General features: G+C 55.1%; 1 protein-coding gene across 5 annotated transcripts; it reads right to left on the reverse strand.

The window, feature by feature from the left end:
• Positions 1 to 906: 906 nt before the first annotated feature.
• Positions 907 to 22,370, reverse strand: PIGV (phosphatidylinositol glycan anchor biosynthesis class V). 5 transcript variants are annotated; one of them, XM_077295688.1, is made up of 4 exons: positions 22,349 to 22,370; positions 2,833 to 2,948; positions 1,659 to 2,750; positions 907 to 1,348 (listed from the first exon to the last, which is right to left on the reverse strand). In XM_077295688.1, exons 2-4 carry the CDS (start codon positions 2,938 to 2,940, stop codon positions 1,106 to 1,108), a joined length of 1,443 nt encoding a protein of 480 aa, XP_077151803.1. In that variant the 5' UTR covers positions 2,941 to 2,948; positions 22,349 to 22,370; the 3' UTR covers positions 907 to 1,105. The 5 variants fall into 5 exon arrangements, with proteins under 5 accessions (XP_077151803.1, XP_077151800.1, XP_077151799.1 ...); XM_077295685.1 differs by lacking the exon at positions 22,349 to 22,370 and adding an exon at positions 21,795 to 21,825; XM_077295684.1 differs by lacking the exon at positions 22,349 to 22,370 and adding an exon at positions 21,301 to 21,737.
• Between the last annotated feature and the right edge of the window lie 5,058 nt (positions 22,371 to 27,428).

Raw genomic sequence — 27,428 nt, forward strand, 5'->3', positions numbered from 1 at the left:
GGAAGAGGATACCGCAGGTAATGTATCTATTCATTCTATCAATTTATCTATTCTATCTGTCTACAGGAAGTTATTTTGTTTTTCTCTGTGTGCACTCAACTTTATTGGCCCGTAGAATGTAAGTCCACAAGGACAGGGTCCTCTCCCCTCTGTACCAGTATGTCATTGTAAATTTGTTTACTGTAAACGAGATCTATAACTCTGTGCTTAGCTGTTTTCTCATGTACAGCACCATGGAATTAATGGTGCTATATAAATAAATAATAATAATTGGCATGCACAAAGAGAAAAAAAAAACAGCATTAAAAAAACGCCAAAACCTGCGTTTTTGGCGCGGCTTCTTTCCTGCCAAGATGATCAGGTTTTGCTGCAGAAAAAAAATGCCCTGTGTGAACTTACCCTAAGATTGTATAATTGGTCATTGTCCTGCTGCAGGATAAATTTAGAGCTAATGTTCTTCAGTGTAAAGAAGAACAAGGACTCCTAGAAGTGATATGACCCCTACAGAGTCCTGATCTCAACATTGAGTCTGTCTGAGATGACATAAAGATGAATAAAGGATTTGTTCAAGCTTCCATACACAGATCTCCGCCTAGTTTTTCAAGATATTTGCAACGACCTCCCTGTGAGTTACTGCGAGTACTGTAATCAATTTTTCTAGATCCAACTGCAGTTTTGAAGGTCACACCAAATATTGATTTACTTTAATTAATTTGGTTCACTATTTTTTATTACTTAAAATGGAAACTATTAACACTTCTAGTTTTGAAAGCATGCTTACTTTCCTACCTTTTCCCCACAACTACCTAAAACATAGCTGTAGTACTGTACCTCTCTCTAAACATACTGTATCATGGAACTGGGCACATCATTTGTTTTTACTCACTGGACTAAAACAACAAGCGCTAACATTTAAAACCGGTTTTATTGAGCCCATAACCACAGATCTGGGGATTTACCATAATAAAGTGGATTTCATTCATGACAGTTGTAGCACATCAAAAGCCACACCGTGATAATTTATTACAATGATTATACATTTTTATTTACAGTTCATTGTCCTTATAATAAAATATTCCGAACACCCATTAACAAACTGTGCCCATTATGTCCAAGGAAGGAAGTTCACATGTAAGGCAGTTCCAATCACCCAGTACCCTAAGAAATAACCAAGAATAATTTGTGTCCTTCCTTGAAGTGAAGTCCATCCCAAAAATAATTGAAGGACTGGATTGGAGGCAGTTTTACTTTTCTTGATACCCCAAATCCATGGTTCATTCTTGTGCAGCACATATGAACAGGACCAATAGAGCACAGGGCAAGATGAAAAGAGGAGCCTCGTTAGCACCTGCAAATACACAACAAACATTACCACCTTGTTGTACCATTACATTACTCATTTAATGAGTACAGGATATAAACAGTACCCATATACTAATCTACCAACAACTCCATGTTGCTTAACTCTGTGGATACCCATTAAAGTTACGTTTGGATCAGGAACAGCTTGAGAAGAGTCAGATCTTCTAGTTTCACCATATTGTCACTATTATTCTCAATCTCATACGGATTTCATGTTGGACAACTTTAGCACTAACTTCTCTATTAACATAACCATATATGATTAACATTTCATAGATTACTGTGGGCATATTTACCTGCACATGCATACACAGGAAGCCAAACCCCGTTAATGCTGCAAGATGTGCCACATAGACGAACACTTGAGGTCCATAGAATCCATTTGCAGGTTTACCCTGCACTTTGCACAGGCCCAGTGTTCTGCATAGCTCTGGATTGGACGAGGTATATTCCAATATGGTAGACACACTCAGAATTAGTACAGGTAGAGCCAGCAGGAAGTTGGGCAGCTGCTGGAGCTTGAAGTATCGAAACAGTCCAACATCCCAATATTCACTTTGTATATGTGAATACGCTAGCGGAAAACTAAATGAGCACCAGGCAGGAATGGATTTCTTGTGCACACGGTATCCCTTTTCCATCGCTAGCATTACTAGAGCTTGAGGTATTTGGTCATTTCCATCAGATTCAAGGCAAGATTTGACATAACAAAAACCTTGGAAGAGCGTAAAAGGTAAAATAACTAAAATAATGCCATATCCTGTCTTCATCAACTGCCTGCAATTCCCTTTCCTCTGTACCACGGCCTTTACTGCGGAGTGTATCAAGAAGCCTGCATTAACTAGTCCGTTGGAGCGAGCAGCAGTGGCAAGAGAGAAAAAGGCAGCGGCACAGAAAGTCCTTGCCTTGTGCAGTTGCCACAGCCCAGTAAATGTCGCCAGTGCATAGAGACTTTCAGAGTAGGTAGTAGTCATAAAGATGGAAACTGGGCTCATACAAAACAGAAGTGCAGCAAGGAACGCTGAATGGCGGGACTGCAATGTCACACATCCAAGTAGGTACAACGACGCTGCTGCCAGTGTAGAACATACACAGTTTAGAAAGGCAGAAGAAATCAGCAACCGGCTACGCAGTCTTAACAGACCCGCTAGTGGCAGAAGTGGTCCTCGTGCTAGGCCTCCGATAATTACTGGAAGGAGCGGGAAGAAAGCCATATTGTGTTCATACACATAGCCATGCTCCGCTATAAACAGGAAGTGTTCTGCATCCCATCGTCCTAAGCCAGCACAAAACAGTTCCACTACACGGTCACCCAGGGAACTCGCTCCGAGTCTTGGTGGAGAAAAGGCATCAGCGTTGTGATCGGGCAGCAGGAGATTGAACCCAACCTTGTGAAGAGAAACAGGCATTTATTCTGCATTCTGTTCTGGCAGTTAGATGCCACCAGCACCACTAAATAACTCTACTCACCTGCATTAGAAAGGTGAGGCCCCGGCACCAAAGAGAGAAGCGGAGAACCTCCAGGAAGAAAGGGTCATGGCTCCACCAGTGTCTACCCTTGCCCCAGGGCCATCCCATGACAGGACCTATGGAAGGAAACAGTGTATTCTGGAATGGTGCTGGGGACCAAATGGCATGACCTTATCTACGGTAATCCTACTATCACTTGGTGATGTGATGTGCACCCATCATTTTTTAGGATCGATGGGAGTCCCAAAGGTTCAGCCCTACACATCAGACTGAGGTGTAACCTACATAACAAAAAAAAAAAAGCTGGAGTACATACCCGAGGTAGCATAAAAGGTATACGTTTATTACATACTATATACAAGCCAATAAATGCATTTCCATAACCTGTCTCCTCCATATATCTCTGAACTAATCTCCCGATATCTTCCCTCACGTAATCTTGGGTCTTCCCAAGACCTCCTTCTCTCCTCCACACTTATTCGCTCCTCATCCAACCGCCTCCAAGACTTCTCCCAAATATCCCCCATCCTCTGGAATTCTTTGCCCCAACACGTCCGACTATCAACCACATTCGGATCCTTCAGACGGAACCTGAAAACCCACCTATTCAGGAAAGCCTACAGCCTGTAATGACCACACGGCCACCTCATCACTACAGGATACTGCCTCACCAACATCGGAGCTCCTGCAACCCTCAACCTATTGTCTCCTTCCCCATAATCCTGTAGAATGTAAACCCGCAAGGGTAGGGTCCTCGCCCCTCTGTATCAGTCTGTCATTGCTATTTTGTTTACTGTAAGTGATATCTGTAATTTGTATGTAACCCATTCTCATGTACAGCCCCCTGACGAAGCAGACGCGAAACACGCGTTGGGGCAGCACAGTGTGGACCCCCCTATACTGCAATATGGGTAAGAAATTCAGGGTTGGGGAAAGATTTACAATGATGAGCTCCTTGTGATGTTGGTTTTTTCCATATGCCAGAATACTTGATTTATTTCATACCCTGTCCTGTTTTCTTTCCCTGTATCTTTAAAGCACTAAGCACTTAACTATGGAATATACTTGTAGCAGTATTAGGCGGTCACACTGTTCTTTGGTTCTATCTTGCATTTCCTGCTGAACATGTAATTTTGTGAAACTGTATTTAAAATGCATTTATTGTCTTGTATATAGTATGTAATAAACGTATACCTTTTATACTACCTCGGATATGTATTCCAGCTTTTTTTCTTGGTTATGATGATTCACAACTTGGAGTGTCCTACCATTTTCTAGGTGTGGTCTCTCTACCATTAGCTACCACACATGGTGTTGAGCAGGTTGGGGAGGGTCACTGCTATGTTTTCCATTTTGGGCTGTATTTATTATTGAGGTGTAACCTAGCAATACCCCTTTCAGAGGACTACTGTTATTGCAACTCATTCACATGTGTTTGCAAACACAATACAGAATGCAGGTGGTACTAAGCCGCAACATGGGAGAAATGAGGAAGCAGAGAGCGCTCCTCCACACTGCACAGGCTCTAGGTAGTCAGGAGAGATGAAGAAGCAGAGAGCGCTCCTCCACATTGCACAGGCTCTAGGTAGTCAGTAGAGATGAGGAAGAAGAGCATGCTCCTCCACACTGCACAGGTTTTGGGCAGGCAGGAGAGATGAGGAAGCAGAGAGCGCTCCTCCACACTGCACAAGCTCTGGGTAGTCAGGAGAGATGAGGAAGCAGAGAGCGCTCCTCCACACTGCACAATCTCTGGGTAGTCAGGAGAGATGAGGAAGCAGAGAGCAATCCTCCACACTGCACAGGCTCTGGGTAGTCAGGAGAGATGAGGAAGCAGAGAGCGCTCCTCCACACTGCACAGGCTCTGGATAGTCAGGAGAGATGAGGAAGCAGAGAGCGCTCCTCCACATTGCACAGGCTCTAGGTAGTCAGTAGAGATGAGGAAGAAGAGCATGCTCCTCCACACTGCACAGGTTTTGGGCAGGCAGGAGAGATGAGGAAGCAGATAGCGGTCCTCCACACTGCACAGGCTCTGGGCAGTCACTAGAGATGAGGAAGCAGAAAGCTCTCCTACACACTGCACAGGCTCTGGGCAGTCAGGACAGATGAGGAAGCAGAGAGCGCTCCTCCACACTGCGCAGGCTCTGGGTAGTCAGGAGAGATGAGGAAGCAGAGAGCGCTCCCCCACACTGCACAATTTCTAGGTAGTCAGGAGAGATGAGGAAGCAGAGAGCGCTCCTCCACACTGCACAGGTTCTGGGCAGGCCAGGCAGGAGAGATGAGGAAGCAGAGAGCGCTCCTCCACACTGCACAGGCTCTGGGTAGTCAGGAGAGATGAGGAAGCAGAGAGCGCTCCTCCACACTGCACAGGCTCTGGGCAGGCAGGAGAGATGAGGAAGCAGAGAGCGCTCCTCCACACTGCACAGGCTCTGGGTTGTCAGGAGAGATGAGGAAGCAGAGAGCGCTCCTCCACACTGCACAGGCTCTGGGTAGTCAGGAGAGGTAAGGAAGCAGAGAGCGCTCCTCCACTCTGCACAGGCTCTGGGCAGTCAGGAGAGATGAGGAAGCAGAGAGCGCTCCTCCACACTGCACAGGCTCTGAGCAGGCCAGGCAGGAGAGATGAGGAAGCAGAGAGCGCTCCTCCACAGACTCTGGGCAGGCCAGGCAGGAGAGATGAGGAAGCAGAGAGCGCTCCTCCACACTGCACAGGCTCTGGGCAGTCAGGAGAGATGAGGAAGCAGAGAGCGCTTCTCCACACTGCACAGGCTCTGGGTAGTCAGGAGAGGTGAGGAAGCAGAGAGCGCTCCTCCACACTGCACAGGCTCTGGGTAGTCAGGAGAGATGAGGAAACAGAGATCGCTCCTCCACACTGCACAGGCTCTGGGTAGTCAGGAGAGATGCGGAAGCAAAGAGCGCTCCTCCACACTGCACAGGCTCTGGGTAGTCAGGAGAGATGAGGAAACAGAGATCGCTCCTCCACACTGCACAGGCTCTGGGTAGTCAGGAGAGATGCGGAAGCAAAGAGCGCTCCTCCACACTGCACAGGCTCTGGGTAGTCAGGAGAGGTAAGGAAGCAGAGAGCGCTCCTCCACACTGCACATGCTCTGGGTAGTCAGGAGAGGTGAGGAAGCAGAGAGCGCTCCCCCACACTGCACAGGCTCTGGGTAGTCAGGAGAGATGAGGAAGCAGAGAGCGCTCCTCCACACTGCACAAACTCTGGGTAGTCAGGAGAGATGAGGAAGCAGAGAGCGCTCCTCCACACGGCACAGGCTCTGGGTAGTCAGGAGAGGTGAGGAAGCAGAGAGCGCTCCCCCACACTGCACAGGCTCTGGGTAGTCAGTAGAGATGAGGAAGCAGAGAGCGCTCCCCCACACTACGCAGGCTCTGGGTATTCAGGAGAGATAAGGAAGCAGAGAGCGCTCCTCCACACTGCACAGGCTCTGGGTAGCCAGGAGAGGTGAGAAAGCAGAGAGCGCTCCTCCACACTGCAGTCTCTGGGTATTCAGGAGAGATGAGGAAGCAGAGAGCGCTCCTCCACACTGCACAGGCTCTGGGCAGTCAGGAGAGATGAGGAAGCAGAGAGCGCTCCTCCACACTGCACAGGCTCTGGGCAGTCAGGAGAGGTGAGGAAGCAGAGAGCGCTCCTCCACACTGCACAGGCTCTGGGCAGTCAGGAGAGGTGAGGAAGCAGAGAGCGCTCCCCCACACTGCACAGGCTCTGGGCAGTCAGGAGAGATGAGGAAGCAGAGAGCGCTCCCCCACACTGCGCAGGCTCTGGGCAGGCAGGAGAGGTGAGGAAGCAGAGAGCGCTCCCCCACACTGCACAGGCTCTGGGCAGTCAGGAGAGGTGAGGAAGCAGAGAGCGCTCCCCCACACTGCACAGGCTCTGGGCAGTCAGGAGAGGTGAGGAAGCAGAGAGCGCTCCCCCACACTGCACAGGCTCTGGGCAGGCAGGAGAGATGAGGAAGCAGAGAGCGCTCCCCCACACTGCACAGGCTCTGGGTAGTCAGGAGAGATGAAGAAGCAGAGAGCGCTCGTCCACACTGCGCATGCTCTGGGTAGTCAGGAGAGATGAGGAAGCAGAGAGCGCTCCCCCACACTGCACAGGCTCTGGGTAGTCAGGAGAGATGAGGAAGCAGAGAGCGCTCCCCCACACTGCGCATGCTCTGGGTAGTCAGAAGAGATGAGGAAGCAGAGCGCGCTCCTCCGCACTGCACAGGCTCTGGGTAGTCAGGAGAGATGAGGAAGCAGAGAGCGCTCGTCCACACTGCGCATGCTCTGGGTAGTCAGGAGAGGTGAGGAAGCAAAGAGCGCTCCTCCACACTGCACAGGCTCTGGGTAGTCAGGAGAGATGAGGAAGCAGAGAGCGCTCCCCCACACTGCGCATGCTCTGGGTAGTCAGGAGAGGTGAGGAAGCAGAGAGCGCTCCCCCACACTGCACAGGCTCTGAGTAGTCAGGAGAGATGAGGAAGCAAAGAGCGCTCCTCCACACTGCACAGGCTCTGGGTAGTCAGGAAAGATGAGGAAGCAGAGAGCGCTCCCCCACACTGCGCAGGCTCTGGGTAGGCAGGAGAGGTGAGGAAGCAGAGAGCGCTCCCCCACACTGCGCATGCTCTGGGTAGTCAGGAGAGGTGAGGAAGCAGAGAGCGCTCCCCCACACTGCACAGGCTCTGGGTAGTCAGGAGAGGTGAGGAAGCAGAGAGCGCTCCTCCACACTGCACAGGCTCTGGGTAGTCAGGAGAGGTGAGGAAGCAGAGAGCGCTCCCCCACACTGCACAGGCTCTGGGTAGTCAGGAGAGATGAGGAAGCAGAGAGCGCTCCTCCACACTGCACAAACTCTGGGTAGTCAGGAGAGATGAGGAAGCAGAGAGCGCTCCTCCACACTGCACAGGCTCTGGGTAGTCAGTAGAGATGAGGAAGCAGAGAGCGCTCCTCCACACTGCAGTCTCTGGGTATTCAGGAGAGATGAGGAAGCAGAGAGCGCTCCTCCACACTGCACAGGCTCTGGGCAGTCAGGAGAGATGAGGAAGCAGAGAGCGCTCCTCCACACTGCACAGGCTCTGGGTAGTCAGGAGAGGTGAGGAAGCAGAGAGCGCTCCCCCACACTGCACAGGCTCTGGGCAGTCAGGAGAGGTGAGGAAGCAGAGAGCGCTCCCCCACACTGCACAGGCTCTGGGCAGTCAGGAGAGGTGAGGAAGCAGAGAGCGCTCCCCCACACTGCACAGGCTCTGGGCAGGCAGGAGAGATGAGGAAGCAGAGAGCGCTCCCCCACACTGCACAGGCTCTGGGTAGTCAGGAAAGATGAGGAAGCAGAGAGCGCTCGTCCACACTGCGCATGCTCTGGGTAGTCAGGAGAGATGAGGAAGCAGAGAGCGCTCCCCCACACTGCGCATGCTCTGGGTAGTCAGGAGAGATGAGGAAGCAGAGCGCGCTCCTCCACACTGCACAGGCTCTGGGTAGTCAGGAGAGATGAGGAAGCAGAGCGCTCGTCCACACTGCGCATGCTCTGGGCAGTCAGGAGAGGTGAGGAAGCAGAGAGCGCTCCCCCACACTGCACAGGCTCTGGGTAGTCAGGAGAGATGAGGAAGCAGAGAGCGCTCGTCCACACTGCGCATGCTCTGGGTAGTCAGGAGAGGTGAGGAAGCAAAGAGCGCTCCTCCACACTGCACAGGCTCTGGGTAGTCAGGAGAGATGAGGAAGCAGAAAGCGCTCTCCCACACTGCGCAGGCTCTGGGTAGGCAGGAGAGGTGAGGAAGCAGAGAGCGCTCCCCCACACTGCGCATGCTCTGGGTAGTCAGGAGAGGTGAGGAAGCAGAGAGCGCTCCCCCACACTGCACAGGCTCTGGGTAGTCAGGAGAGATGAGGAAGCAGAGAGCGCTCCTCCACACTGCACAGGCTCTGGGTAGTCAGGAGAGGTGAGGAAGCAGAGAGCGCTCCCCCACACTGCACAGGCTCTGGGTAGTCAGGAGAGATGAGGAAGCAGAGAGCGCTCCCCCACACTGCACAGGCTCTGGGTAGTCAGGAGAGGTGAGGAAGCAGAGAGCGCTCCTCCACACTGCACAGGCTCTGGGTAGTCAGGAGAGATGAGGAAGCAGAGAGCGCTCCCCCACACTGCACAGGCTCTGGGTAGTCAGGGGAGACGAGGAAGCAGAGAGCGCTCCCCCACACTGCACAGGCTCTGGGTAGTCAGGAGAGGTGAGGAAGCAGAGAGCGCTCCCCCACACTGCACAGGCTCTGGGTTGTCAGGAGAGATGAGGAAGCAGAGAGCGCTCATCCACACTGCACAGGCTCTGGGTAGTCAGGAGAGGTAAGGAAGCAGAGAGCGCTCCTCCACTCTGCACAGGCTCTGGGCAGTCAGGAGAGATGAGGAAGCAGAGAGCGCTCCTCCACACTGCACAGGCTCTGGGCAGGCCAGGCAGGAGAGATGAGGAAGCAGAGAGCGCTCCTCCACACTCCACAGACTCTGGGCAGGCCAGGCAGGAGAGATGAGGAAGCAGAGAGCGCTCCTCCACACTGCACAGGCTCTGGGCAGGCCAGGCAGGAGAGATGAGGAAGCAGAGAGCGCTCCTCCACACTCCACAGACTCTGGGCAGGCCAGGCAGGAGAGATGAGGAAGCAGAGAGCGCTCCTCCACACTGCACAGGCTCTGGGCAGTCAGGAGAGATGAGGAAGCAGAGAGCGCTTCTCCACACTGCACAGGCTCTGGGTAGTCAGGAGAGGTGAGGAAGCAGAGAGCGCTCCTCCACACTGCACAGGCTCTGGGTAGTCAGGAGAGATGAGGAAACAGAGATCGCTCCTCCACACTGCACAGGCTCTGGGTAGTCAGGAGAGATGCGGAAGCAAAGAGCGCTCCTCCACACTGCACAGGCTCTGGGTAGTCAGGAGAGATGAGGAAACAGAGATCGCTCCTCCACACTGCACAGGCTCTGGGTAGTCAGTAGAGATGAGGAAGCAGAGAGCGCTCCCCCACACTACGCAGGCTCTGGGTATTCAGGAGAGATAAGGAAGCAGAGAGCGCTCCTCCACACTGCACAGGCTCTGGGTAGCCAGGAGAGGTGAGAAAGCAGAGAGCGCTCCTCCACACTGCAGTCTCTGGGTATTCAGGAGAGATGAGGAAGCAGAGAGCGCTCCTCCACACTGCACAGGCTCTGGGCAGTCAGGAGAGATGAGGAAGCAGAGAGCGCTCCTCCACACTGCACAGGCTCTGGGCAGTCAGGAGAGGTGAGGAAGCAGAGAGCGCTCCTCCACACTGCACAGGCTCTGGGCAGGCCAGGCAGGAGAGATGAGGAAGCAGAGAGCGCTCCTCCACACTCCACAGACTCTGGGCAGGCCAGGCAGGAGAGATGAGGAAGCAGAGAGCGCTCCTCCACACTGCACAGGCTCTGGGCAGTCAGGAGAGATGAGGAAGCAGAGAGCGCTTCTCCACACTGCACAGGCTCTGGGTAGTCAGGAGAGGTGAGGAAGCAGAGAGCGCTCCTCCACACTGCACAGGCTCTGGGTAGTCAGGAGAGATGAGGAAACAGAGATCGCTCCTCCACACTGCACAGGCTCTGGGTAGTCAGGAGAGATGCGGAAGCAAAGAGCGCTCCTCCACACTGCACAGGCTCTGGGTAGTCAGGAGAGATGAGGAAACAGAGATCGCTCCTCCACACTGCACAGGCTCTGGGTAGTCAGTAGAGATGAGGAAGCAGAGAGCGCTCCCCCACACTACGCAGGCTCTGGGTATTCAGGAGAGATAAGGAAGCAGAGAGCGCTCCTCCACACTGCACAGGCTCTGGGTAGCCAGGAGAGGTGAGAAAGCAGAGAGCGCTCCTCCACACTGCAGTCTCTGGGTATTCAGGAGAGATGAGGAAGCAGAGAGCGCTCCTCCACACTCCACAGACTCTGGGCAGGCCAGGCAGGAGAGATGAGGAAGCAGAGAGCGCTCCTCCACACTGCACAGGCTCTGGGCAGTCAGGAGAGATGAGGAAGCAGAGAGCGCTTCTCCACACTGCACAGGCTCTGGGTAGTCAGGAGAGGTGAGGAAGCAGAGAGCGCTCCTCCACACTGCACAGGCTCTGGGTAGTCAGGAGAGATGAGGAAACAGAGATCGCTCCTCCACACTGCACAGGCTCTGGGTAGTCAGGAGAGATGCGGAAGCAAAGAGCGCTCCTCCACACTGCACAGGCTCTGGGTAGTCAGGAGAGATGAGGAAACAGATCGCTCCTCCACACTGCACAGGCTCTGGGTAGTCAGTAGAGATGAGGAAGCAGAGAGCGCTCCCCCACACTACGCAGGCTCTGGGTATTCAGGAGAGATAAGGAAGCAGAGAGCGCTCCTCCACACTGCACAGGCTCTGGGTAGCCAGGAGAGGTGAGAAAGCAGAGAGCGCTCCTCCACACTGCAGTCTCTGGGTATTCAGGAGAGATGAGGAAGCAGAGAGCGCTCCTCCACACTGCACAGGCTCTGGGCAGGCAGGAGAGATGAGGAAGCAGAGAGCGCTCCCCCACACTGCACAGGCTCTGGGTAGTCAGGAGAGATGAAGAAGCAGAGAGCGCTCGTCCACACTGCGCATGCTCTGGGTAGTCAGGAGAGATGAGGAAGCAGAGAGCGCTCCCCCACACTGCACAGGCTCTGGGTAGTCAGGAGAGATGAGGAAGCAGAGAGCGCTCCCCCACACTGCGCATGCTCTGGGTAGTCAGAAGAGATGAGGAAGCAGAGCGCGCTCCTCCGCACTGCACAGGCTCTGGGTAGTCAGGAGAGATGAGGAAGCAGAGAGCGCTCGTCCACACTGCGCATGCTCTGGGTAGTCAGGAGAGGTGAGGAAGCAAAGAGCGCTCCTCCACACTGCACAGGCTCTGGGTAGTCAGGAGAGATGAGGAAGCAGAGAGCGCTCCCCCACACTGCGCATGCTCTGGGTAGTCAGGAGAGGTGAGGAAGCAGAGAGCGCTCCCCCACACTGCACAGGCTCTGAGTAGTCAGGAGAGATGAGGAAGCAAAGAGCGCTCCTCCACACTGCACAGGCTCTGGGTAGTCAGGAAAGATGAGGAAGCAGAGAGCGCTCCCCCACACTGCGCAGGCTCTGGGTAGGCAGGAGAGGTGAGGAAGCAGAGAGCGCTCCCCCACACTGCGCATGCTCTGGGTAGTCAGGAGAGGTGAGGAAGCAGAGAGCGCTCCCCCACACTGCACAGGCTCTGGGTAGTCAGGAGAGGTGAGGAAGCAGAGAGCGCTCCTCCACACTGCACAGGCTCTGGGTAGTCAGGAGAGGTGAGGAAGCAGAGAGCGCTCCCCCACACTGCACAGGCTCTGGGTAGTCAGGAGAGATGAGGAAGCAGAGAGCGCTCCTCCACACTGCACAAACTCTGGGTAGTCAGGAGAGATGAGGAAGCAGAGAGCGCTCCTCCACACTGCACAGGCTCTGGGTAGTCAGTAGAGATGAGGAAGCAGAGAGCGCTCCTCCACACTGCAGTCTCTGGGTATTCAGGAGAGATGAGGAAGCAGAGAGCGCTCCTCCACACTGCACAGGCTCTGGGCAGTCAGGAGAGATGAGGAAGCAGAGAGCGCTCCTCCACACTGCACAGGCTCTGGGTAGTCAGGAGAGGTGAGGAAGCAGAGAGCGCTCCCCCACACTGCACAGGCTCTGGGCAGTCAGGAGAGGTGAGGAAGCAGAGAGCGCTCCCCCACACTGCACAGGCTCTGGGCAGTCAGGAGAGGTGAGGAAGCAGAGAGCGCTCCCCCACACTGCACAGGCTCTGGGCAGGCAGGAGAGATGAGGAAGCAGAGAGCGCTCCCCCACACTGCACAGGCTCTGGGTAGTCAGGAAAGATGAGGAAGCAGAGAGCGCTCGTCCACACTGCGCATGCTCTGGGTAGTCAGGAGAGATGAGGAAGCAGAGAGCGCTCCCCCACACTGCGCATGCTCTGGGTAGTCAGGAGAGATGAGGAAGCAGAGCGCGCTCCTCCACACTGCACAGGCTCTGGGTAGTCAGGAGAGATGAGGAAGCAGAGAGCGCTCGTCCACACTGCGCATGCTCTGGGCAGTCAGGAGAGGTGAGGAAGCAGAGAGCGCTCCTCCACACTGCACAGGCTCTGGGTAGTCAGGAGAGATGAGGAAGCAGAGAGCGCTCGTCCACACTGCGCATGCTCTGGGTAGTCAGGAGAGGTGAGGAAGCAAAGAGCGCTCCTCCACACTGCACAGGCTCTGGGTAGTCAGGAGAGATGAGGAAGCAGAGAGCACTCCCCCACACTGCGCATGCTCTGGGTAGTCAGGAGAGGTGAGGAAGCAGAGAGCGCTCCCCCACACTGCACAGGCTCTGGGTAGTCAGGAGAGATGAGGAAGCAAAGAGCGCTCCTCCACACTGCACAGGCTCTGGGTAGTCAGGAGAGATGAGGAAGCAGAGAGCGCTCTCCCACACTGCGCAGGCTCTGGGTAGGCAGGAGAGGTGAGGAAGCAGAGAGCGCTCCCCCACACTGCGCATGCTCTGGGTAGTCAGGAGAGGTGAGGAAGCAGAGAGCGCTCCCCCACACTGCACAGGCTCTGGGTAGTCAGGAGAGATGAGGAAGCAGAGAGCGCTCCTCCACACTGCACAGGCTCTGGGTAGTCAGGAGAGGTGAGGAAGCAGAGAGCGCTCCCCCACACTGCACAGGCTCTGGGTAGTCAGGAGAGATGAGGAAGCAGAGAGCGCTCCCCCACACTGCACAGGCTCTGGGTAGTCAGGAGAGGTGAGGAAGCAGAGAGCGCTCCTCCACACTGCACAGGCTCTGGGTAGTCAGGAGAGATGAGGAAGCAGAGAGCGCTCCCCCACACTGCACAGGCTCTGGGTAGTCAGGGGAGACGAGGAAGCAGAGAGCGCTCCCCCACACTGCACAGGCTCTGGGTAGTCAGGAGAGGTGAGGAAGCAGAGAGCGCTCCCCCACACTGCACAGGCTCTGGGTTGTCAGGAGAGATGAGGAAGCAGAGAGCGCTCATCCACACTGCACAGGCTCTGGGTAGTCAGGAGAGGTAAGGAAGCAGAGAGCGCTCCTCCACTCTGCACAGGCTCTGGGCAGTCAGGAGAGATGAGGAAGCAGAGAGCGCTCCTCCACACTGCACAGGCTCTGGGCAGGCCAGGCAGGAGAGATGAGGAAGCAGAGAGCGCTCCTCCACACTCCACAGACTCTGGGCAGGCCAGGCAGGAGAGATGAGGAAGCAGAGAGCGCTCCTCCACACTGCACAGGCTCTGGGCAGTCAGGAGAGATGAGGAAGCAGAGAGCGCTTCTCCACACTGCACAGGCTCTGGGTAGTCAGGAGAGGTGAGGAAGCAGAGAGCGCTCCTCCACACTGCACAGGCTCTGGGTAGTCAGGAGAGATGAGGAAACAGAGATCGCTCCTCCACACTGCACAGGCTCTGGGTAGTCAGGAGAGATGCGGAAGCAAAGAGCGCTCCTCCACACTGCACAGGCTCTGGGTAGTCAGGAGAGATGAGGAAACAGAGATCGCTCCTCCACACTGCACAGGCTCTGGGTAGTCAGTAGAGATGAGGAAGCAGAGAGCGCTCCCCCACACTACGCAGGCTCTGGGTATTCAGGAGAGATAAGGAAGCAGAGAGCGCTCCTCCACACTGCACAGGCTCTGGGTAGCCAGGAGAGGTGAGAAAGCAGAGAGCGCTCCTCCACACTGCAGTCTCTGGGTATTCAGGAGAGATGAGGAAGCAGAGAGCGCTCCTCCACACTGCACAGGCTCTGGGCAGTCAGGAGAGATGAGGAAGCAGAGAGCGCTCCTCCACACTGCACAGGCTCTGGGCAGTCAGGAGAGGTGAGGAAGCAGAGAGCGCTCCTCCACACTGCACAGGCTCTGGGCAGTCAGGAGAGGTGAGGAAGCAGAGAGCGCTCCCCCACACTGTACAGGCTCTGGGCAGTCAGGAGAGATGAGGAAGCAGAGAGCGCTCCCCCACACTGCTCAGGCTCTGGGCAGGCAGGAGAAGTGAGGAAGCAGAGAGCGCTCCCCCACACTGCACAGGCTCTGGGCAGTCAGGAGAGGTGAGGAAGCAGAGAGCGCTCCCCCACACTGCACAGGCTCTGGGCAGTCAGGAGAGGTGAGGAAGCAGAGAGCGCTCCCCCACACTGCACAGGCTCTGGGCAGGCAGGAGAGATGAGGAAGCAGAGAGCGCTCCCCCACACTGCACAGGCTCTGGGTAGTCAGGAGAGATGAAGAAGCAGAGAGCGCTCGTCCACACTGCGCATGCTCTGGGTAGTCAGGAGAGATGAGGAAGCAGAGAGCGCTCCCCCACACTGCACAGGCTCTGGGTAGTCAGGAGAGATGAGGAAGCAGAGAGCGCTCCCCCACACTGCGCATGCTCTGGGTAGTCAGAAGAGATGAGGAAGCAGAGCACGCTCCTCCACACTGCACAGGCTCTGGGTAGTCAGGAGAGATGAGGAAGCAGAGAGCGCTCGTCCACACTGCGCATGCTCTGGGCAGTCAGGAGAGGTGAGGAAGCAGAGAGCGCTCCCCCACACTGCACAGGCTCTGGGTAGTCAGGAGAGATGAGGAAGCAGAGAGCGCTCGTCCACACTGCGCATGCTCTGGGTAGTCAGGAGAGGTGAGGAAGCAAAGAGCGCTCCTCCACACTGCACAGGCTCTGGGTAGTCAGGAGAGATGAGGAAGCAGAGAGCGCTCCCCCACACTGCGCATGCTCTGGGTAGTCAGGAGAGGTGAGGAAGCAGAGAGCGCTCCCCCACACTGCACAGGCTCTGGGTAGTCAGGAGAGATGAGGAAGCAAAGAGCGCTCCTCCACACTGCACAGGCTCTGGGTAGTCAGGAAAGATGAGGAAGCAGAGAGCGCTCCCCCACACTGCGCATGCTCTGGGTAGTCAGGAGAGGTGAGGAAGCAGAGAGCGCTCCCCCACACTGCACAGGCTCTGGGTAGTCAGGAGAGATGAGGAAGGAGAGAGCGCTCCTCCACACTGCACAAACTCTGGGTAGTCAGGAGAGATGAGGAAGCAGAGAGCGCTCCTCCACACTGCACAGGCTCTGGGTAGTCAGTAGAGATGAGGAAGCAGAGAGCGCTCCTCCACACTGCAGTATCTGGGTATTCAGGAGAGATGAGGAAGCAGAGAGCGCTCCTCCACACTGCACAGGCTCTGGGCAGTCAGGAGAGATGAGGAAGCAGAGAGCGCTCCTCCACACTGCACAGGCTCTGGGTAGTCAGGAGAGGTGAGGAAGCAGAGAGCGCTCCCCCACACTGCACAGGCTCTGGGCAGTCAGGAGAGGTGAGGAAGCAGAGAGCGCTCCCCCACACTGCACAGGCTCTGGGCAGTCAGGAGAGGTGAGGAAGCAGAGAGCGCTCCCCCACACTGCACAGGCTCTGGGCAGGCAGGAGAGATGAGGAAGCAGAGAGCGCTCCCCCACACTGCACAGGCTCTGGGTAGTCAGGAAAGATGAGGAAGCAGAGAGCGCTCGTCCACACTGCGTATGCTCTGGGTAGTCAGGAGAGATGAGGAAGCAGAGAGCGCTCCCCCACACTGCGCATGCTCTGGGTAGTCAGGAGAGATGAGGAAGCAGAGCGCGCTCCTCCACACTGCACAGGCTCTGGGTAGTCAGGAGAGATGAGGAAGCAGAGAGCGCTCGTCCACACTGCGCATGCTCTGGGCAGTCAGGAGAGGTGAGGAAGCAGAGAGCGCTCCCCCACACTGCACAGGCTCTGGGTAGTCAGGAGAGATGAGGAAGCAAAGAGCGCTCCTCCACACTGCACAGGCTCTGGGTAGTCAGGAGAGATGAGGAAGCAGAGAGCGCTCTCCCACACTGCGCAGGCTCTGGGTAGGCAGGAGAGGTGAGGAAGCAGAGAGCGCTCCCCCACACTGCGCATGCTCTGGGTAGTCAGGAGAGGTGAGGAAGCAGAGAGCGCTCCCCCACACTGCACAGGCTCTGGGTAGTCAGGAGAGATGAGGAAGCAGAGAGCGCTCCTCCACACTGCACAGGCTCTGGGTAGTCAGGAGAGGTGAGGAAGCAGAGAGCGCTCCCCCACACTGCACAGGCTCTGGGTAGTCAGGAGAGATGAGGAAGCAGAGAGCGCTCCCCCAGACTGCACAGGCTCTGGGTAGTCAGGAGAGGTGAGGAAGCAGAGAGCGCTCCTCCACACTGAACAAGCTCTGGGTAGTCAGGAGAGGTGAGGAAGCAGAGAGCGCTCCCCCACACTGCACAGGCTCTCGGTAGTCAGGGGAGACGAGGAAGCAGAGAGCGCTCCCCCACACTGCACAGGCTCTGGGTAGTCAGGAGAGGTGAGGAAGCAGAGAGCGCTCCCCCACACTGCACAGGCTCTGGGCAGTCAGGAGAGACGAGGAAGCAGAGAGCGCTCCCCCACACTGCACAGGCTCTGGGTAGTCAGGAGAGACGAGGAAGCAGAGAGCGCTCCTCCACACTGCGCAGGCTCTGGGTAGTCAGGAGAGGTGAGGAAGCAGAGAGCGCTCCCCCACACTGCACAGGCTCTGGGCAGTCAAGAGAGATGAGGAAGCAGAGAGCGCTCCCCCACAATGCACAGGCTCTGGGTAGTCAGGAGAGGTGAGGAAGCAGAGAGCGCTCCCCCACACTGCACAGGCTCTGGGTAGTCAGGAGAGGTGAGGAAGCAGAGAGCGCTCCCCCACACTGCGCATGCTCTGGGCAGTCAGGAGAGATGAGGAAGCAGAGAGCGCTCCCCCACACTGCACAGGCTCTGGGTAGTCAGGAGAGATGAGGAAGCAGAGAGCGCTCCCCCACACTGCACAGGCTCTGGGTAGTCAGGAGAGGTGAGTAAGCAGAGAACGCTCCCCCACACTGCACAGGCTCTGGGTAGTCAGGAGAGATGAGGAAGCAGAGAGCGCTCCCCCACACTGCGCATGCTCTGGGCAGTCAGGAGAGATGAGGAAGCAAAGAGCGCTCCTCCACACTGCACAGGCTCTGGGTAGTCAGGAGAGATGAGGAAGTAGAGAGCCCTCCTCCACACTGCACAGGCTCTGGGTAGTCAGGACAGATGAGGAAGCAGAGAGCGCTCCTCCACACTGCACAGGCTCTGGGTAGTCAGGACAGATGAGGAAGCAGAGAGCGCTCCTCCACACTGCACAGGCTCTGGGTAGTCAGGAGAGGTGGGGAAGCAGAGAGCGCTCCCCCACACTGCACAGGCTCTGGGTAGTCAGGAGAGGTGGGGAAGCAGAGAGCGCTCCTCCACACTGCACAGGCTCTGGGTAGTCAGGAGAGGTGAGGAAGCAGAGAGCGCACCCCCACACTGCACAGGCTCTGGGCAGGCAGGAGAGGTGAGGAAGCAGAGAGCGCTCCCCCACACTGCACAGGCTCTGGGTAGTCAGGAGAGGTGAGGAAGCAGAGAGCGCTCCCCCACACTGCACAGGCTCTGGGTAGTCAGGAGAGGTGAGGAAGCAGAGAGCGCTCCCCCACACTGCACAGGCTCTGGGTAGTCAGGAGAGGTGAGGAAGCAGAGAGCGCTCCCCCACACTGCACAGGCTCTGGGCAGTCAGGAGAGGTGAGGAAGCAGAGAGCGCTCCCCCACACTGCGCATGCTTTGGGCAGTCAGGAGAGATGAGGAAGCAGAGAGCGCTCCCCCACACTGCGCAGGCTCTGGGCAGTCAGGAGAGATGAGGAAGCAGAGAGCGCTCCCCCACACTGCGCAGGCTCTGGGCATTCAGGAGAGATGAGGAAGCAGAGAGCGCTCCCCCACACTGCGCAGGCTCTGGGTAGTCAGGAGAGGTGAGGAAGCAGAGAGCGCTCCCCCACACTGCACAGGCTCTGGGTAGTCAGGAGAGGTGAGGAAGCAGAGAGCGCTCCCCCACACTGCACAGGCTGTGGGCAGGCAGGAGAGATGAGGAAGCAGAGAGCGCTCCTCCACACTGCGCAGGCTCTGGGTAGTCAGGAGAGACGAGGAAGCAGAGAGCGCTCCCCCACACTGCACAGGCTCTGGGTAGTCAGGAGAGGTGAGGAAGCAGAGAGCGCTCCCCCACACTGCACAGGCTCTGGGCAGTCAGGAGAGACGAGGAAGCAGAGAGCGCTCCCCCACACTGCACAGGCTCTGGGTAGTCAGGAGAGACGAGGAAGCAGAGAGCGCTCCTCCACACTGCGCAGGCTCTGGGTAGTCAGGAGAGGTGAGGAAGCAGAGAGCGCTCCCCCACACTGCGCAGGCTCTGGGCAGTCAAGAGAGATGAGGAAGCAGAGAGCGCTCCCCCACACTGCGCATGCTCTGGGCAGTCAGGAGAGATGAGGAAGCAGAGAGCGCTCCCCCACACTGCACAGGCTCTGGGTAGTCAGGAGAGGTGAGGAAGCAGAGAGCGCTCCCCCACACTGCGCATGCTCTGGGCAGTCAGGAGAGATGAGGAAGCAGAGAGCGCTCCCCCACACTGCACAGGCTCTGGGTAGTCAGGAGAGGTGAGTAAGCAGAGAACGCTCCCCCACACTGCACAGGCTCTGGGTAGTCAGGAGAGATGAGGAAGCAGAGAGCGCTCCCCCACACTGCGCATGCTCTGGGCAGTCAGGAGAGATGAGGAAGCAGAGAGCGCTCCCCCACACTGCGCATGCTCTGGGCAGTCAGGAGAGATGAGGAAGCAAAGAGCGCTCCTCCACACTGCACAGGCTCTGGGTAGTCAGGAGAGATGAGGAAGTAGAGAGCCCTCCTCCACACTGCACAGGCTCTGGGTAGTCAGGACAGATGAGGAAGCAGAGAGCGCTCCTCCACACTGCACAGGCTCTGGGCAGGCAGGAGAGGTGAGGAAGCAGAGAGCGCTCCCCCACACTGCACAGGCTCTGGGTAGTCAGGAGAGGTGGGGAAGCAGAGAGCGCTCCTCCACACTGCACAGGCTCTGGGTAGTCAGGAGAGGTGAGGAAGCTGAGAGCGCTCGTCCACACTGCACAGGCTCTGGGTAGTCAGGAGAGATGAGGAAGCAGAGAGCGCTCCCCCACACTGCGCATGCTCTGGGCAGTCAGGAGAGATGAGGAAGCAGAGAGCGCTCCCCCACACTGCGCATGCTCTGGGCAGTCAGGAGAGATGAGGAAGCAAAGAGCGCTCCTCCACACTGCACAGGCTCTGGGTAGTCAGGAGAGATGAGGAAGTAGAGAGCCCTCCTCCACACTGCACAGGCTCTGGGTAGTCAGGACAGATGAGGAAGCAGAGAGCGCTCCTCCACACTGCACAGGCTCTGGGCAGGCAGGAGAGGTGAGGAAGCAGAGAGCGCTCCCCCACACTGCACAGGCTCTGGGTAGTCAGGAGAGGTGGGGAAGCAGAGAGCGCTCCTCCACACTGCACAGGCTCTGGGCAGGCAGGAGAGGTGAGGAAGCAGAGAGCGCTCCTCCACACTGCACAGGCTCTGGGCAGTCAGGAGAGACGAGGAAGCAGAGAGCGCTCCCCCACACTGCGCATGCTCTGGGCAGTCAGGAGAGATGAGGAAGCAGAGAGCGCTCCCCCACACTGCACAGGCTCTGGGTAGTCAGGAGAGATGAGGAAGCAGAGAGCGCTCCCCCACACTGCGCATGCTCTGGGCAGTCAGGAGAGATGAGGAAGCAGAGAGCGCTCCCCCACACTGCGCATGCTCTGGGCAGTCAGGAGAGATGAGGAAGCAAAGAGCGCTCCTCCACACTGCACAGGCTCTGGGTAGTCAGGAGAGATGAGGAAGCAGAGAGCGCTCCCCCACACTGCGCATGCTCTGGGCAGTCAGGAGAGATGAGGAAGCAGAGAGCGCTCCTCCACACTGCACAGGCTCTGGGTAGTCAGGAGAGATGAGGAAGCAGAGAGCGCTCCCCCACACTGCGCAGGCTGTGGGCAGGCAGGAGAGGTGAGGAAGCAGAGAGCGCTCCCCCACACTGCGCATGCTCTGGGCAGTCAGGAGAGATGAGGAAGCAGAGAGCGCTCCCCCACACTGCGCATGCTCTGGGTAGTCAGGAGAAATGAGGAAGCAGAGAGCGCTCCCCCACACTGCGCATGCTCTGGGCAGTCAGGAGAGATGAGGAAGCAGAGAGCGCTCCCCCACACTGCGCATGCTCTGGGCAGTCAGGAGAGATGAGGAAGCAAAGAGCGCTCCTCCACACTGCACAGGCTCTGGGTAGTCAGGAGAGATGAGGAAGTAGAGAGCCCTCCTCCACACTGCACAGGCTCTGGGTAGTCAGGACAGATGAGGAAGCAGAGAGCGCTCCTCCACACTGCACAGGCTCTGGGCAGGCAGGAGAGGTGAGGAAGCAGAGAGCGCTCCCCCACACTGCACAGGCTCTGGGTAGTCAGAGAGGTGGGGAAGCAGAGAGCGCTCCTCCACACTGCACAGGCCATAGTCACACACTGGCAGGATGACGTCACAGCGTCCTTACCTACAGATCACCACTAGAGGGACCTCCAGATATTATGAACGGAAAACCTGACTTCTTTTACTCAGAGTAGGAATATCAATGTAGTCCCGGCCGCAACAAAATAAATCCCAGTTCACGCTTGTCTAGAGCTGCGCTACATACATGTCACAGGGAAGCGAAATCCCAGCACATAACGAGCCTCACCCGCGGTGTCGTGCGCATCCCGGCACGTCACATCCGCCCGGCGGCCGGTACCATAGAGAGGTCGCGGAGTAGTACAGAGAGTACGGCTGCACAAGAGAGACGAAAGCTGGGGGAGGGGCGAGCGCGTCGGTGACATAGCCATGCTGTAATACACCGAAGCTGCTGCGTGGAGCACGTGTGCCATCGCTGCCCCCAGCTGTCCACTGTCGCGGGGCCAAGCTTGTCACCACCAGACACGTGTGTGGTGTCACCTAGCTTCCAGTCAGCCACAGTGCGGGGCCTGGCCGGTGGGAGAGCAAACAACGTGGCCCACCCTGGGCAGCAGCTAGAACGGGGCATCCTTATCCGGGGCCAGCACGCAGTGGAGATGCGCCATTGGGCAGCTCCAGAGAGTGCGTGGCGCAGGGGTCCCGTGCTCTGCCGCCATAGTCCGGGCTATTCCCAGCTCCAAGACCCTCCCACTATGTAGTAGGCGCCATAATATTAGCAAACACCTGCGATTAGACACATCCAGTCAGGAAAAACTACACAATCTCGCTTTCCTTATGTGTAGGCAGCGTAGAGCCGTAGGTATCCATGGTTACAACCGTAAGGGTATGGTTCCACGGTCCGGAGGGGCGGCGGTATCGCCGCAGCGGCGAAGCCCCGCCCCTTCCTGGGACGCGATCATGCCGGATGTGTTAACTCTTCACATCCGGGATGATCGCTCGCTCCCATAGTGCCCTGTGATATGCCTTGCGGGGACGCTGCGTCCCCGCAAGGTGTACGGACATGCTGCGATCTGAAAAGACGCGCAGCATGTCCGGAGTCGCAGGCCCGCCGCGTGCGGGTTTCCACGCAGAGTGGAGACGGGATTTCATACAATCCCCTCCACTATGCTGGAACATCTGGACGCTGCTTTTTTGATGCTGCAGCTCTGCGCAGCGTCAAAAAAGCAGCGTTTCCTGACCGTGGAAACATACCCTTAGCAACTGGCAGGGAGGAGCGACCCTGCTTGGTGATGCTCCGTTATCACGCGAGTCTCATGGTGCTTGGATATGTTCCTTACCGCGACCAATGGCCGGTGCTCTACCCTATTTTAAACTCCAATGCCTGCCCCTCATCTTTGGCTTTTGTTACTGAGCTAATGAGCATGCGGGGATTACCTTCTTGGCAGTGGCATTACTGTGATTGGCTGGCCATGTGACATCATCAGGGGTTGTAAAAGGACAGGCCCCGCTGGAAAAAATGTTATGTGCCTTGGGGTCCTTTTTTGTGTTATATAATACACCACGTAAGTAAATTTCTGCGATCTCTGTGAAGAAAAGCTTTTAGATTTCGCAGAAATGTTCACAAAGTAACACTGTATAGCTGAGAAATGGAACGCTACAAACTGTTTGAAAGTGAACAACGCTTTAAAAATGTTGTAGTGTTCCATTTCTCAGACAGTGTTTCGTGTTCTGTGGACATTTCTGTGACCTCTAAAAGTGGGGAAAAGCAATGAAACAGTATCATATTGCTCACCCATAGGGGATTACATCTTCTTGGGTACATGTCAATGCTATCTATATAATCATCTAAGGGGCACTTCCGTCTGTTGATTGCCGGCCACGACCAATCAGCGACAGGCATAATCCGGCCGCGAATTCGCCCCTTCCTACTCTCTGTCAGTGCCCACTCCAGTCAGCGCTCACACAGGGTTAAAGGCTGCGTTATGCCGCAGTGTAACGCAGTCCGTTAACGTTAATGCTGCCTATGCAGCATCAATAGTAAAAAGATTTAATGTTAAAAATAATAAAAGGAAAATTCATTATATACTCACCTTCCGGCGCCTTTCCCGCTCCTCGCAACGCTCCGGGCCATGCATTGCGGTCTCGCGAGATGATCACGTAGCAGTCTCGCAAGACCGCTACGTCATCATCTTGCGAGACAGCAATGCATTCTTGGGACCGGAGTGTTGCAAGGACCATCGCTAAACGGCTCACCTGGATCCGGGGGCCGCCAGAAGGTGAGTATATAACTTTTTTATTTTAATTCTTTTTTTTAACAGGGATATGGTGCCCACACTGCTATATACTACATGGGCTGTGTTATATATTGCATGAGCTGTGTTATATACTGCATCTCTGCTTTATACTACGTGGGCTGTGCAATATATTACGTGGCTGAGCAATATACTATGTGGCTGTGTTATATACTGCGTGAGCTGTGCTATATACTACGTAGCTGTGCAATATATTACGTGGCTGGGCAATGTACTAAGTGGCTGTATTATATACTGCCTGAGCTGTGCTATATACTACAAGGCTGTGTTATATACTACATTGGCTGTGCTATATACTACGTAGCTGTGCAATATACATGGATGGGCAATATACTACGTGGCTGTTATATACTGCTTTTCTGTGCTATATACTATGTAGCTGTGCAATATATTACGTGGCTGTTATATACTGTGTGAGCTGTGCTATATACTACATGGGCTGTGCTATATACTACGTGGCTGTGTTATATACTGCGTGAGCTGTGCTATATACTGCGTGGACTGTGATATACTATGTGGGTTGTGTTATACGCTACTTGGCTGTGGTATATTTCTCTGCTGTATCTGTGCATCATGAATCGTGGTATGTGTTAAAGAGAGGGGCCCACTGAGACTCTCTCGCCCGGGGCCCTCAAAAACCTGGAGCCGGCCCTGGCTTCACTGATTGGTCACGCCAGGCCGGCAGCGAACAATCAGCGGCAGGCGCAGTCCGGCCGCGAATTGGCGTAGAATTTGAACCACACTTCGCTAATTGGTCGCGCAACGCCGGCCAAATCTTGTGTATAAATTGCATTATTCTGAAATATTCTTAAATAAACTACATACATATTCTAAAATACCTGATGCGTTAGAATTGGTCCACCATCTAGTATACCATAAGCCTCAAATAAAAATTGTTCAAAATGTTATATTGCTCTCCCATACACTATTCCGCGGTCTGGAGTACATGTCCTTGGTATATACAGTAACCCGCCTTTGAGTCTCAGCGTACCAATCCATGACCATTTGAACAGAATGTGTATGAGGCCCATCTTTATGTCTAATACAGGGGGTATCTGAGTCCCTAAGTTATGGCAGTTCTTGCTTCTAGAGTTGAGCGAATATGTTCGGAAATGATCCCTGTACTCATGCCGTATTGGTACCATATTTGTGCCGAATTTATGTTCAAAGATCGGTTCCAAACAGTTAATTTCTACTCCATTGACTCCAATGACGTTCGGCTGCGTTTGGAAAATATTGCAAATTCAATATTCGCCGCCTATCGTAATCCAAACGTTTAAAAATTCATTCAACTCTACATGCTTTTATAAATTACATTGAAATTTCCTATTTAATAAAAAATCAATTTTGGTTTACTTAAATTATACTTTTTAAAAAATAAATAAATTTGCCTTATACACAAGTCATTATACACAAAAAAAAGTTAAACTTTTTTTCCCTGTAAAATACAATTAGTTTAGTTACGTTAGTTTGGAATGTTTTATTTTGTCACTCCTTAACCCCTTCCCGACCCATGACGCCACATAGGCGTCATGAAAACCCGTGCCAATCCGACCCATGACGCCTATGTGGCGTCATGGAATGATCGCGTCCCTGCAGATCGGGTGAAGGGGTTAACTCCGATTTTACCCGATCTGCAGAGACAGGGGGAGTGGTGCTTCAGCCCAGGGGGGGTGGCTTCACCCCCCCGTGGCTACGATCGCTCTGATTGGCTGTTGAAAGTGAAACTGCCAATCAGAGCGATTTGTAATATTTCACCTAAAAAACTGGTGAAATATTACAATCCAGCCATGGCCGATGCTGCAATATCATCGGCCATGGCTGGAAATACTTAAGTGGACCCCCCCCCACCCCACCGATCGCCCCCCCAGTCCTCCGTTAGTCCTCCGGTCCCCTCCGTCCGCCTGCCGGCTCCCCCGTCCTCCTGTCCGCTCCCTCCTTGTGTGAATAAAGCCCCCCTGTGGTCCGATCACCCCCCCTGTGCTCCGACACCCCCCCCCCACCACCCCTTCATACTTACCGATCCTCCCGGTGTCCGGCCGTCTCCTCGCTGGGCGCCGCCATCTTGGAAAATGGCCGGCGCATGCTCAGTGCGCCCGCCGAATCTGCCAGTCGGCAGATTCCTTACAGGTACATTTTGATCGCTGTGGTAGGTTCTATCACAGCGATCAAAATAAAAAAAATAATAAATAACCCCCCCCTTTATCACCCCCATAGGGACAATAATAAAATAAAGAATTTTTTTTTTTCTTTTTCCACTAGGGTTAGGGTTAGAACTAGGGTTAGAACTAGGGGTAGGGTTAGGGGTAGGGTTAGGGTTACGGGTAGGGTTAGGGGTAGGGTTATGGCATGTGCACACAGAGCGGATCGGCCGCGGATCCGCAGCGGATCGGCAGCGGATACGCAGCGGATACGCAGCGGATACGCAGCGGATCGGCCGCGGATACGCAGCGGATCGGCCGCAGATCCGCAGCGGATTGGCAGCGGATACGCAGCGGATCGGCCGCGGATCGGCAGCGGATCCGCAGCGGATACGCAGCGGATACGCAGCAGATACGCAGCGGATCGGCCGCGGATACGCAGCGGATACGCCGCGGATTCGCAGCGGATTGGCCGCGGATCCGCAGCGGATTGGCCGCTGCGAATTCGAAGCAGTTTTCCATCAGGTTTACAGTACCATGTACACCTAAGGAAAACCAAATCCGCTGTGCCCATGGTGCGGAAAATTCCATGCAGAAACGCTGCGTTGTATTTTCCGCAGCATGTCAATTCTTTGTGCGGATTCCGCAGCGTTTTACACCTGTTCCTCAATAGGAATCCGCAGGTGAAATCCGCACAAAAAAACACTGGAAATCCGCTGTAAATCCGTAGGTAAAACGCAGTGCCTTTTACCTGCGGATTTTTCAAAAATGGTGCGGAAAAATCTCACACGAATCCGCAAAGTGGGCACATAGCCTTAGGGTTAGGGTTGGAATTAGAGTTAGGGTACCGTCTCACAGTGGCACTTTGGTCGCTACGACGGTACGATCCATGACGTTGTGTCTGACACGCAGCAGCGATCAGGGACCCTGCTGAGAATCGTACGTCGTAGCAGATCGTTTGGAACTTTCTTTCGTCGCTGGATCTCCCGCTGTCATCGCTGGATCGGTGTGTGTGACAGCGATCCAGCGATGCGTTCACTTGTAACCAGGGTAAACATCGGGTTACTAAGCGCAGGGCCGCGCTTAGTAACCTGATGTTTACCGTGGTTACCAGCGTAAAAGTAAAAAAAAAAAAAAAAACGGACATACTCACATTTCGGTGTCCTTCAGGTCCCTTGCCGTCTGCTTCCCGCTCTGACTGTCTGCCGGCCGGAAAGTGAGAGCACAGCACAGCAGTGACGTCACCGCTGCGCTCTGCTCTCACTGTATGGCGGCACTCAGTCAGAGCGGGAAGCAGACGGCAAGGGACCTGAAGGACACCGAAATGTGAGTATGTACGTTTTTTTTTTTTTACTTTTACGCTGGTAACCACGGTAAACATCGGGTTACTAAGCGCGGCCCTGTGCTTAGTAACCCGATGTTTACCCTGGTTACCTGGGACCTTGGCATCGTTGGTCGCTGGAGAGCGGTCTGTGTGACAGCTCCCCAGCGACCACACAATGACTTTCCAACGATCACGGCCAGGTCGTATCGCTGGTCGTGATCTTTGGTAAATCGTTATGTGAGACGGTACCCTTAGGGTTGGAATTAGGGCTAGGGTTGGAAATAGGGTTAAGATTAGGCTTGTGGTTAGGGTTAAGGATAGGGTTAGGGTTGTGTTGGGGTTACAGTTGTGGGTAGGGTTGGGATTAGGGTTAGGATTAGGGTTGGATTTAGGGTTACGGGTGTGTTGGGGTTAGGGTTGTGGTTAGGGGTGTGTTGGGGTTAGGGTTGTGATTAGGGTTATGGCTACAGTTGGGATTAGGGTTAGGGGTGTGTTGGGGTTAGTGTTGAAGTTAGAATTGAGGGGTTTCCACTGTTTAGGCACATCAGGGGTCTCCAAATGCAACATGGCGCCACCATTGATTCCAGCCAATCTTGCGTTCAAAAAGTCAAATGGTGCGCCCTCCCTTCCAAGCCCCGAC

Source organism: Ranitomeya variabilis, chromosome 3 (assembly GCF_051348905.1).
Source record: "Ranitomeya variabilis isolate aRanVar5 chromosome 3, aRanVar5.hap1, whole genome shotgun sequence".
Taxonomy (NCBI): Eukaryota; Metazoa; Chordata; class Amphibia; order Anura; family Dendrobatidae; genus Ranitomeya; species Ranitomeya variabilis.